This window comes from Poromitra crassiceps, assembly GCF_964638095.1.
Source record: "Poromitra crassiceps genome assembly, chromosome: 2".
NCBI lineage: Eukaryota > Metazoa > Chordata > Actinopteri > Beryciformes > Melamphaidae > Poromitra > Poromitra crassiceps.
Window position 1 is genome coordinate 99877538 of NC_139624.1, and position 13727 is coordinate 99891264.

General features: G+C 41.3%; 1 protein-coding gene across 1 annotated transcript in view; it reads right to left on the reverse strand.

The window, feature by feature from the left end:
- Nucleotides 1-3956: 3956 nt before the first annotated feature.
- scrib (scribble planar cell polarity protein) overlaps nt 3957-13727 on the reverse strand; it is a 168406-nt gene continuing 158635 nt past the window's right edge. The window contains exons 41-45 of the mRNA XM_083631875.1: nt 11444-11583; nt 11199-11236; nt 10626-10700; nt 9185-9239; nt 3957-6236 (exon numbers count right to left, since the gene is read on the reverse strand). Of these exons, the coding sequence (XP_083488001.1) occupies nt 6094-6236; nt 9185-9239; nt 10626-10700; nt 11199-11236; nt 11444-11583 (451 nt within the window). The 3' untranslated portion in view covers nt 3957-6093. The remainder of the gene's footprint in view (nt 6237-9184; nt 9240-10625; nt 10701-11198; nt 11237-11443; nt 11584-13727) is intronic.

A 13727-nucleotide genomic window follows, 5' to 3' on the forward strand; every position in this document is an offset into this window, starting at 1 on the left:
GTACTGTATGTGAAGTTAGTTACCTAAGAGAGGTGTACTGTATGTGAAGTTACCTAAGAGAGGTGTACTGTATGTGAAGTTACCTAAGAGAGGTGTACTGTATGTGAAGTTACCTAAGAGAGGTGTACTGTATGTAATGTTACCTAAGAGAGGTGTACTGTATGTGATGTTACCTAAGAGAGGTGTACTGTATGTAATGTTACCTAAGAGAGGTGTACTGTATGTAATGTTACCTAAGAGAGGTGTACTGTATGTGAAGTTACCTAAGAGAGGTGTACTGTATGTGAAGTTAGTTACCTAAGAGAGGTGTACTGTATGTGAAGTTACCTGAGAGAGGTGTACTGTATGTGAAGTTAGTTACCTAAGAGAGGTGTACTGTATGTGAAGTTACCTAAGAGAGGTGTACTGTATGTGAAGTTACCTAAGAGAGGTGTACTGTATGTGAAGTTACCTAAGAGAGGTGTACTGTATGTAATGTTACCTAAGAGAGGTGTACTGTATGTGATGTTACCTAAGAGAGGTGTACTGTATGTAATGTTACCTAAGAGAGGTGTACTGTATGTAATGTTACCTAAGAGAGGTGTACTGTATGTGAAGTTACCTAAGAGAGGTGTACTGTATGTGAAGTTACCTAAGAGAGGTGTACTGTATGTGAAGTTAGTTACCTAAGAGAGGTGTACTGTATGTAAAGTTACCTAAGAGAGGTGTACTGCATGTGAAGTTACCTAAGAGAGGTGTACTGTATGTAATGTTACCTAAGAGTTGTACTGTATGTGAAGTTAGTTACCTAAGAGAGGTGTACTGTATGTGAAGTTACCTAAGAGAGGTGTACTGTATGTGAAGTTACCTAAGAGAGGTGTACTGTATGTAATGTTACCTAAGAGGTGTACTGTATGTAATGTTACCTAAGAGAGGTGTACTGTATGTGATGTTACCTAAGAGAGGTGTACTGTATGTGAAGTTAGTTACCTAAGAGAGGTGTACTGTATGTGAAGTTACCTAAGAGAGGTGTACTGTATGTGAAGTTACCTAAGAGAGGTGTACTGTATGTGAAGTTAGTTACTTAAGAGAGGTGTACTGTATGTGAAGTTACCTAAGAGAGGTGTACTGTATGTAATGTTACCTAAGAGAGGTGTACTGTATGTGAAGTTACCTAAGAGAGGTGTACTGTATGTGAAGTTACCTAAGAGAGGTGTACTGTATGTGATGTTACCTAAGAGAGGTGTACTGTATGTGAAGTTAGTTACCTAAGAGAGGTGTACTGTATGTGAAGTTACCTAAGAGAGGTGTACTGTATGTAATGTTACCTAAGAGAGGTGTACTGTATGTGAAGTTACCTAAGAGAGGTGTACTGTATGTGATGTTACCTAAGAGAGGTGTACTGTATGTGAAGTTAGTTACCTAAGAGAGGTGTACTGTATGTGAAGTTACCTAAGAGAGGTGTACTGTATGTGAAGTTACCTAAGAGAGGTGTACTGTATGTGAAGTTAGTTACTTAAGAGAGGTGTACTGTATGTGAAGTTACCTAAGAGAGGTGTACTGTATGTAATGTTACCTAAGAGAGGTGTACTGTATGTGAAGTTACCTAAGAGAGGTGTACTGTATGTGAAGTTACCTAAGAGAGGTGTACTGTATGTGATGTTACCTAAGAGAGGTGTACTGTATGTGAAGTTACCTAAGAGAGGTGTACTGTATGTGATGTTACCTAAGAGAGGTGTACTGTATGTGATGTTACCTAAGAGAGGTGTACTGTATGTGATGTTACCTAAGAGAGGTGTACTGTATGTGAAGTTACCTAAGAGAGATGTACTGTATGTAAAGTTACCTAAGAGAGGTGTACTGTATGTGATGTTACCTAAGAGAGGTGTACTGTATGTGATGTTACCTAAGAGAGGTGTACTGTATGTAATGTTACCTAAGAGAGGTGTACTGTATGTGATGTTACCTAAGAGAGGTGTACTGTATGTGATGTTACCTAAGAGAGGTGTACTGTATGTGATGTTACCTAAGAGAGGTGTACTGTATGTGATGTTACCTAAGAGAGGTGTACTGTATGTGATGTTACCTAAGAGAGGTGTACTGTATGTGATGTTACCTAAGAGAGGTGTACTGTATGTGATGTTACCTAAGAGAGGTGTACTGTATGTGAAGTTACCTGAGGTGTACTGTATGTAATGTTACCTAAGAGAGGTGTACTGTATGTGATGTTACCTAAGAGAGGTGTACTGTATGTAATGTTACCTAAGAGAGGTGTACTGTATGTGATGTTACCTAAGAGAGGTGTACTGTATGTAATGTTACCTAAGAGAGGTGTACTGTATGTAATGTTACCTAAGAGAGGTGTACTGTATGTGAAGTTACCTAAGAGAGGTGTACTGTATGTGATGTTACCTAAGAGAGGTGTACTGTATGTGATGTTACCTAAGAGAGGTGTACTGTATGTGATGTTACCTAAGAGAGGTGTACTGTATGTGAAGTTACCTAAGAGAGGTGTACTGTATGTAATGTTACCTAAGAGAGGTGTACTGTATGTGAAGTTACCTAAGAGAGGTGTACTATATGTGATGTTACCTAAGAGAGGTGTACTGTATGTGATGTTACCTAAGAGAGGTGTACTGTATGTGATGTTACCTAAGAGAGGTGTACTGTATGTGATGTTACCTAAGAGAGGTGTACTGTATGTGAAGTTACCTGAGAGAGGTGTACTGTATGTGATGTTACCTAAGAGAGGTGTACTGTATGTGAAGTTACCTAAGAGAGGTGTACTGTATGTAATGTTACCTAAGAGAGGTGTACTGTATGTGATGTTACCTAAGAGAGGTGTGCTGTATGTAATGTTACCTAAGAGAGGTGTACTGTATGTAATGTTACCTAAGAGAGGTGTACTGTATGTGAAGTTACCTAAGAGAGGTGTACTGTATGTGATGTTACCTAAGAGAGGTGTACTGTATGTGATGTTACCTAAGAGAGGTGCACTGTATGTGATGTTACCTAAGAGAGGTGTACTGTATGTGAAGTTACCTAAGAGAGGTGTACTGTATGAAGTTACCTAAGAGAGGTGTACTGTATGTGAAGTTAGTTACCTAAGAGAGGTGTACTGTATGTGATGTTACCTAAGAGAGGTGTACTGTATGTGAAGTTACCTAAGAGAGGTGTACTGTATGTGAAGTTACCTAAGAGAGGTGTACTGTATGTGAAGTTACCTAAGAGAGGTGTACTGTATGTGATGTTACCTGAGAGAGGTGTACTGTATGTAAAGTTACCTAAGAGAGGTGTACTGTATGTGAAGTTACCTAAGAGAGGTGTACTGTATGTGATGTTACCTAAGAGAGGTGTACTGTATGTGAAGTTACCTAAGAGAGGTGTACTGTATGTGACGTTACCTAAGAGAGGTGTACTGTATGTGATGTTAACTGTTCAACAATAAGACATCCTGGCAAAAGCTTAAAGGGAAATTCCACCATCGGACACTTTCACACTCAAGTGGTCAAATGTAATTTGTGCTATCACACTTTCCACAAGCTTCCACTTCGACTTCAGTTAGTGGTTTCCTACATTTCCCAGACTGCCTTCCTACAATCCTTAGGGTACGGCCCTGAGTATTCCAACTGTAGGTTTAGCATGTAGTTGGAGAGAACACCAGAGGTTTTCCTGTCAAGAAAATCAATGTCACATCTTCATTTGATCAGTTATGAGAAAAATAAAAATTGCCACACCAAACAAAATAAAACGGACCCAGAAATATAAGGTACAGTACCAAGTGTTATTTTTAACAGTGTAAAGTGTTTTAGGGTGGATTTTTCCTTTAATTGCACACAGACATGCCCTGCGTCTGGAAAGACTGAGGGGAAAAAAGTTCTCATACCATTGAATCATAATTGAATTTACACAATTTTCTGTGTATTGTAATTTCCAGAATGAACATGTATCAAGCACAAAAGACACTATGCAATGAATCAGCTTGTTAAATGAAAAGTAAAATTTATTATTCCTGAACCACAAAATAGACTTCTTTGGTTGTACAAATTCACTAGTTACAGTCTTGTATGAGCTCTAACCCTTGACCCTAGGACCTCTGACCCTTTCCCTCCAACATATCTGGAAGTAATAGCCCCCAAAGAGAACTCAAGACAAAAGAATAACACAAAAAGTTGAAACACTGCATTAACAAATGTAGTGAATCCCACTCGTCTGGAAAAAGATTTACCTACTGTAAGTAAAAAAAAGAAGAAATCAGCCATTCACAAATGTTATCAACCAAACTGAATTTCAGTCAGTGAGCGCAACATGGAAAGCTATGATTAGTAGACCCTACATTAAATTAACACTATGCTACTACATTGTGATTCTGCAAAATACCCGTCAGACACACAAAACTGACAGCGAGTCAAGCAGTGAAGTGAATGACCGAATGAGACAGATGTCTTGAGAGGGATTATAGAGCGGTTCTACCTCTCGAAGGCTCTCCCATTTATAAACCAATATACATGCAGAGAGCTTCCCGGTACCAAGCCTGTCCAAACCCTGATGCATTAGCAGTCCGGACACTTGCTTGGTCTAGGCCAAGACTGGCTCAGTTTCAAACCCAAGTTTGCTTTCCTTTCAGTATTTGTACATTATTCACACAATAATAAAGGATTTTTCAGTGGCATCAGATTTAAATTAACCAAAAGACAGATTAAAAAAGCAACACCTGCTACCTTCACATGTCATTCTGGAATCCTTCCAGATATAAAAAGATAGAAATGAGTGAGATTCACATTGATAAAAAAAAACAAAAAAACAACAACCCTAAAAAGGGCAGGGAAAGTACCGTAAATAAATGGTGCTAAAAATGCATGTTCCCAAAATTGTCTGAAGTTTTGATCCATTACAATGATTCCTGAATTAAATAGTGAATAATCTGTGAGACTGTCTGCTGCTATCTCCAGTGTAGTCATATTCTCTACAAAGGGAATGTAACAGAATTCAATAAATCTGGCCTAGAGAAGCTGGAGATGCTCTGTCGAGTCTTCCTCAGTACATGGATTTATGCATTGCGACGTGTTTGTTCTACACACAGAGATATGCGCTAGGCTTTCCTCAAGCTATCTAATTTGTAAATAGGCTTGTCTCCCAAAAACTCTGGTAATACATTGATAGGGATTTCAAAAGTGTATACAAAGTAGAATATGATATGATAGAAAGTGATATGCGATTCATTCATTCAAAGCCTTGAAGTCTTGATTCTTGATAAATTCATTCATAATGATAAATAGCGATACACTCCTAACATCCTTTGTGCTAAATTGGACAGTTTTTTTTTTACAACAGTGTAAAATAGAAAGGCCTTCAATTTGAGTAAAATGCTAAAAACAAAATAAATTACTTAAGATAGAATTTCTTAAAAAGCTGATCAGTGGCAGTGCAATAACGATATGTAGTGTTCTTTTTTTTTTTTAAATGCTCTGCACATGTGCGACTGTGAAGGTAGCAGGATGTTCCCTCCTCACTCATTATATACACTCCCCCACGCAACAAGTCTCAAAAAACCCTGACATTTTACAATCTAGTCACTGAAAGCCTCAAAAAATGTCATTTGAAAAGTTAGTACAGCTATGACTAATCTCTTTCTCTTCCAGAACATTTTTTTCTCTTTTTTTTTAACAGCAAAATCAGTGGAGGCGCAAAAATAAGAACATCAGTCACCTCCTGTTGACGTAATTCAGCTTCTAATAGGCAAACTGAGTGTAGAACAAAAAAGAAAGAATGGTCTTTAAGTAGTAATGCTAGCTAACCACACTAGCTCCTTTTCTTGCCCTAAGGGGATTGTTGGGCGATATATCTGTGCCAACTCATCCCCAGACTGTAAAGGCAAGACTGGCACGCAGGATATATGACTATAAGTATGTAGCAATTATCAGCTTCGTAGTCTCTGCAGTGGTTACATTATGGTAGGACGAATGCTCTCCATCTACTGACACCGTAGTGTATTGTGACTGCGCCGCCTCCTGGATGCACGTGGTAGTTTTGTCGCCGTATTCCACGGTGCGTGTTACGTGTGTGTGTGTTTGTGTCACGTGTTCAGATCCCTCCTGGCGGTGTGTTGAGGTGTTATGTTGGCACGGCGGTCTCCAGGCTGCGGCGGCCCTGCCTCAGCTTGCGCTTGTTGCTGTAGAGCGCCATCTCCTCCAGCGCTGAGGTGGTGGGCAGGGCGGCGGGAACCTCCTCCTGGGCCTCGGGGCTCACGGTGGGAACTGTGCAGCAACGAGACAAGACGCAAGAGATTGAGAAAACCTGCTGTGGTTTGGCTTCTATCGCCGACATTCACCCCCACCCCAACACCTGCTGTGGAGAGGAAGAAGTTGCACGGAGAGAAATTGGGCTATTGAGACAGAAAATTCCTGAGGCAGGTGAGAGAGCTTCCTGTGAGGCAGGTGAGACAGCAGCCGGGTCCAGTGAGAGATGCGAGAGAAGCCCCGCCTCCAGAGCAGCAGCAGGAAACCATCGCGTCTAAAACTCTTGAAGTGATGCATGACTGAAAGGTGAATCAGGCCACTTCAACGCACTCAGTGTTCATATTCAGAGCAGGAGTCAATAACATCTCTGTGACGAGAAGAACTACATTGAATCAGATCTAACTCTTGTAATCATTTGTCAACCCTTCGACTGTCTTCATGCACAGTCTGGGTCTTGGTTAGCATTAGTAGGGCTGGGCAATATCGACAAAATCTAATTATTATTCTTTTTTAACCAAAAGAATAAAAATAAATATATATATATATATATATATATATATATATATATATATATATATATAGATATATAATATCTATATATATATACATACTAGGGCATTCACAGACTAGTCGACTAGTAAAACCACTAGTCGACACTGTGCTTAGTAGTCGACTAGTCGTTTTTTTTAAATATATATATATATATATATATATTATATATATATATATATATTTTTTTTTTTTATCTTTAAGAAAGAACATGAGGTATTTACATGACATACATGGACTATCATATCCCATATCCCCCACAAAGAACATCAAAACACAACAAAACAAAACAAGAAAACTGCATAAGATACACAATAATCCAAGAACAAACAAGACTATTGGACAAACAACCAAACAAAAACAATGCATTCAAAGTAAATACATAGATCTTGCCCTGTTGGCAGCTAGGAAATGCATAGCTTTAAATTGGAAAGCATCCAATCCCCCAGCTGTAGTTCACTGGTGGAATGAACTCTCAAGCTACCATACGTTGGATAACATTTACTACAAGAGCAAAGGCAGATTCTTAGACACCCCCAAAATATGGCAACCACATACAGAGTTTGACTTTAAGAACTTTTTACCCCAGTGTCATTAGGCTTATCAGGATAGGAGCTGAATGCATTGTTTTTGTTTGGTTGTTTGTCCAATTCTTTGTGGGGGATATGGGATATGATAGTCCATGTATGTCGTGTAAATACCTCATGTTCTTTCTTAAAGATTAAAAAAAAAAAAAAAAAAAAAAAAAACGACTAATCAACTAGTCGACTACCTTTAGGGACGACTAGTCGACTAGTAAAATTCACTAGTCGTGAATGCCCTAATACATACACACAGATCCTTTCCAAAAAATTTGAATATCATGGAAATACCATGGACTGACCGTGGGCTTCAGCGGATTGTCAAGCAAAGACGATTAAACAATTTGGCGGAGATTCAGAGGGAGTAGACTGAGGCTGGAGTCAGTCATAACTGACAAGTAACTGCTGATTTTCTTCTTCACACTACTCTAATTTCTTGAAATACTGTTTTGGGGGTTCTCTGGAGCTGTAGGCCAAAATTATGAAAAATGAAACAAATAAAGGCTATAAATATTTCACTTTGTGTGTAATGAATCTATAATCTATGAAAGTTTCACTTTTTGAAAGGAATTATGGAAAAAATTAACTTATCCATGACATTTTTTTTGGAAAGGATCTGTATATATATACTGTATATATATATATATATATATCGACAATATTTTTACCAATATTTGTATACACACAAAAACACACAATATATATATATATATATAACTATATAACTATATATAACTATATATAACTATATATATATATAACTACGGTATATATATATATATATATATAGTTATATATATATATAGTTATATATAGTTATATATATATATATAACTATATAACTATATATATATATAACTATATATATATAGTTATATATATATATATATATATATATATATATAACTATATATATATATATATATATATATATAGCGACAATATTGTAGGGATGACTATTAGTGCTTTCACAAAATATTGATTACAGAATGAGATCTTTGATAAATAGTCATCAGTAATGTGGATATAATAACTAAGTGGGTAAAGAGCTAGAACTAGTCTGGTAAGGTCAGAAAATGACCACTATACTGTAATGCAGCCTTTATATATGCCATATCACCATATTATGATATCCAAGATGATATCTAGTCTCATATCACAATATCAATATAATATCAACATATTGCCCAGCCCTAAGCGTTAGGAGGATTAGTTTGACTCTTCCACGTTGTTTCTGGCCAGCAACACCTGTGGAACAGCAGCAGGCGAAGCAGTGAAGCACACCCAGGTAGAGACACCCTTCTCAAGGCAAGTAGCATTTCTGTAACGGCATCATCCCACGACTACTGTACGCTACGGCTGACTACAGAACTAGCAGGGTTAGAGTAGAAACGCACACACACACATGTAACCCACATCAAAATAAGCCCACTGCTGCATGCAGGTACACAAGCGCACAAACATACATACACTGCTCACACACTCGGCCTACAGAGGCACACACACCCACAAGCACGCACACACACACACACACGCGCACGCACACGCACACGCACACACACACACACACACACACAAGCACGCACACACACACACACACACGCACACACACACACACGCACGCGCACACACGCACACACACACGCACACACACGCACACGCGCACGCACACACACACGCAGTGTGCAAATCCTACCAATATGAGCTGCTTATCCCAGGTAGTCACCTGAATCAAAGGGGCAGAAGAAATCAGGGTAATATGTACCGTACATTATTGGTTAACCCACTCACTTAAATCCCATTTTCATTCAAACTTGAGTCACACCAAACACTCACCTGGGTTGCTGGAGCCGTCGTCCATGAACTGCATGTCGTCGACCGTGTCAGGGGACTGGAAGAGAAGAACAGAGTGAGTGAGTGAGTGTGGAGCAGCAGGTGTGTCTGAAGCCGTCTCTGCCAGAACCACAAGTGCCAGTGCCGCTACACCACACTTTCCCCAGGAGAAGATCGGCGTGTTAAAGGAGAGAGTGGTTAAGTTAGGTCATCCGTTGTGACCGGGGCTCGCTGTATAGTGTGTAGGCACATCCACAAGCAGGAGTACAGCGCCAACAGTCACCGACACAGAAAAGAAAACCAGGCAGAAGGTTGTTACGTTGCTGTCCATCTGTAGAAAGCAACACTGTTGTGGTAATATGTGTTATTTGGTTAGATTTCAATTCTGACATTTCCTGGTAATCTCTGAGAAAGCTGTTTTGTTGTGCATTACTACTGTATGCAAGCTTAACAGAATATGTGAAATGAGTCATAGTTGCCCCCGACACGACACGCAGCTTTCAAACACAGTCATGTTCATTTGTGGGAATCTAAAACACACTCACAAGTAGCAAGATCAAGTACATTACACCCACAAAACGGGAGGCAGACAAATGCAACCCAATGTAGGCAAAACTGAGGTCAGCAGTTAGGAAACCATATGATCCCAAACTCAGAGGAGCCCAGACTGACAGTGAGAGACAACCACAGATACCTGACCAGAAACCACTTCAACACAAGCTTTGCTCGCTTCAGCATCACTGAAGGATTCCCCTGCTCCCCCTCCGGTCTCTTCACCCACACAGAGCAGATAAAGACGCCGACCAAAGTGCCCTGCACAAAACTACGGCCCTAACAAGCTTCTGAGCCCCACAAAGCTTCCCGCACAGCCTGAGCTTTATTGGTTAAGTGACAGAATGCAGGAGGAGCCCCTCGGTGCAGATCCATGTGTCAGAGGCCAGTGCACGAGAGGAAGTCTAAACTAACCTGTGCCTGAGAAACAGCCCATGCGTGTGGAACAAGGCAGCTGGTGAAAGTGAATGTGAGTGGATGAGATGCAGAGTTTTGGTTAGTGGGATCAGAGAACTGTCTTTGACTGGTGAGTGTTAATGTTGACTTGTTTGTGATTGATTAGATAGCTGAGAGGCAGCTGGATATGAATGGTTACTGATAGAGATGCTTGGAGGTTTGGGAGTGGTGAGTGGGAGACTAGAGAGAGTGAAACATAATTATATTCTTGTGGGGATGGGGAAATAAATAAATAAATCGGAGAACCCAGGGTGCTTTGGTGCATCATTATTGACAGCATGAATCTCTCTTCACTGCACAAATGAGAGTTAGTTAGCCACGCCCCCACAGTAGAGAGCAGGAGGTAGTGATCAGTTGGAGGGGAGATGCAGCAGGGAAAGCCTGGGGAGGGGAGGGAAGGCGGCTGGGGCCCGGGGGCTCAGCATGCAGCCAATACCTGGATGTCGTATACGGGTTTGGAAGAAGGAATGGCAGCAAACTGTCGGTAGTCAAACTTCTTTGACGACAGGGACTAGAAGGATAGCAAACAGGAATGAGCAGAGGTAGATGGATGGAGGGGGGGGGGGGGGGTAAAGAGAGAGAAAAGGAGTAGGACAGAGGACAGAAAGGAGGAGAGCGGGATGGAGAGAGGGGAAGGGATAAAGAAAATGGACGGGGAAATGGAAAAGGTAGGAGGCAGAAAGGCTAATGTGGCACATATGGAGGGAGAGCATGTCTCCACTCAGATTGGCTAGAGTGATGATGAGCAAGATGGTGGATTAGTGTCAATGTGCTTTGAACTGAAGCCAATCTACTTTTCCTTCCCGGCTTGTAAACGGACCGCTGTAAATGTCGTCTTTCATGAAGTAAAAGCTCCATAAATTAAGGGGAAAGCTAAAGTGACGGCGTTGAAATTCTTGCGACAATTGAAGCTCTCAAGGTCCATTTCACCTGGCCAAAGAGGCGAGTGGGAAACGTCAATCATTTGTGAGAACTTTAAAATTGAACGAGACGGCGGTATAGAACTTACCAGCCTGCCGGGTGAGGTTACTCCTCGAGGACTGAGCTCTGTCGGAGAAAAACAAAGTGTGAGGTGAGAAAACAGAAAGGAAAGCCTATACTGATGAAACCGATTAGCCATAGATTTGAAAGCGGTCATCTTTGGTCCAGTATCAAAGTCACTTGTCATGATCAAATATAATAATAAAGAAATTGATCTGGATGCAGACGTGGATTTGAGGAAAAAAAAGTGAGTATGGAGGAGGGGTGAGCCACCTTCCATGGGGGTGGGAGAGGGTGTCGGGGCTGGTGACGGCGACTCAGCCAGCTGGTCGAGCGTGCCGCGCTTCTTCCCTTCTCGAGACTTGGCGATGACCATCTGAGCTTTCAGTGCATCCTGCTCCAGAGACTTCATTCTACAGGAGAGAGAGAGAGAGAGAGAGAGAGAGAGAGAGAGAGAGAGAGAGAGAGAGAGACATCATCAAACAGGTACATTCAAGAGGAACCCGGAGGAATGATAGAGAGAGAGAGAGAGAGACTGGCAGGCAGAGGAGCACACTACCATAAGTGGCTATTGTAATAGTGCTGATAAACTACCAGACACAGTATTCGGGTGCTCCTTGTCCTGGTTTGCTGTGTTACACTCAACCAAATCAATTGCACAATAAAAGAGGGATGCATTCCAGGATAAGGACTACCTACTGCTTAGTAGGCTGACCCTCAACTCACAGATGTTGCTTGCAACTTTACTATGGGCTGTGTGTTAGTACAAATAACGGTGTATGTTAATCAAGAGAACAGCAAGGCAGAAATTAAAAAGAGAGAGAGTGGTGGAAAGGAGGGATGGGGGGGGTGACAAAACAGAGAGTAGAGAGGGGGAACCAGAGGAAGCGAGCAATGGATACAGCCAAGACGTGCAGAAGCAAGGCTGAAGCACTGTCACAGCGTTGCTCGGACCTTTGAAAACGTAAAAGCAAAATGCCCAGAACGCCAAAGCACCCCGGCACACCCCCACAATGCCGTGCGTGTGTGGCCCTGGTAGCTGGGGCCGAGGAGCAGACCTGAGCTGGGAGGCAGCAGAGGAGGTGGTAGAGGAGGCGGTGGGGGGCTCGGGGCCCTCGGCTGAGCCCTGAGATGCCCTCACCCGGGCCTGGTACAGCCTCTTAGCCAGGTCCTGCTCATACTGCCTAACATCCTCCTCTAGACCATAGGGCCTGTGCCCCGACATGGGCCAGGGAGGAGGAGGAGGAGGAGGGGGGGATGGGACCAGGAGAAAGAGAAGTATACCAGGGTGAAGAAGGAAAACGCAAGGAAGGATAGGTAGATATACGGGCAGGGTACACACATAGAAAAAGAGAAGAGAAGCAGAAAATGGAAGGTAAAACACAGACACAAATAGGAGATACAGTACTCAGGAGGAATCAATGAGATCAGTTTACCAGACATGAAGTAACAGTAAGAGAGAGGAGACGGACCAACTACAAACACAGGCTGGTGTTCTCACAACACTGAATCAACAGTGAACTTGTGTTTGGGGATGACTGGACATAGAACTGCTCGGAAATGACTGATCCGTGTTACTGAGCGGGAGGTTCAGGGTCATTTACCCTCTACCACTGAGAGAAAGTACTAAGTACACTTTACATTCTGATTCTGGGCATGAGATAGCTGATGCAACTTGCATCCAGAGCAACTTGTGAGGGCAACAGTAGAATTAAGCTTAAACTCCTCAACCACCAAAATGGCAAGAAACCAATATTGAGGTGTGCAAGGAGACAGCACCTTTAATAATTGGTCATGTATAACAAAGCATTCAAACAGCAAAATGTAGGACGCACCGAATATCTATCAATTATAAATGAAGCATGGACCCACTTGGGGTTTATAGCACGGACAACTTGATCAAAGTGTTTATAAAGGTTGATAAAGGTAACTTGATAAAGGTTTATAGCACGGACAACTTGATCAAAGTGTTTATAAAGGTTGATAAAGGTAACTTGATAAAGGTTTATAGCACGGACAACTTGATCAAAGTGTGGCAATTATCCAAAACAAGGTCGAGCAGCAGTAGCACATCTAACTCTTTGAGCTATTTGAAGAGATTGAAGAGATTCCTTCTTACAACCAGTGGCCTCTATAGTAGAGGTAAAATAGTACTGTTACTTATTGACTTGTATCATAATATCACACTGCTTTTGCATCGAAACAGGACTGAATCAAATTGTGTTGAATTGGTGATGACCGCTTAAAACGCTTCTTAGGTGCATTGAATCATTGATTCCATATTATGTATTGAATCAAAGAAGCAGAGATACACAACCCTACTGATAAGAAATACTCTACAACACAACCCTACTGACAACAAATACTCTACAACACAACCCTACTGACAACAAATACTCTACAACACAACCCTACTGATAACAAATACTCTACAACACAACCCTACTGACAACAAATACTCTACAACACAACCCTACTGATAACAAATACTCTACAACACAACCCTACTGATAACAAATACTCTACAACACAACCCTACTGACAACAAATACTCTAC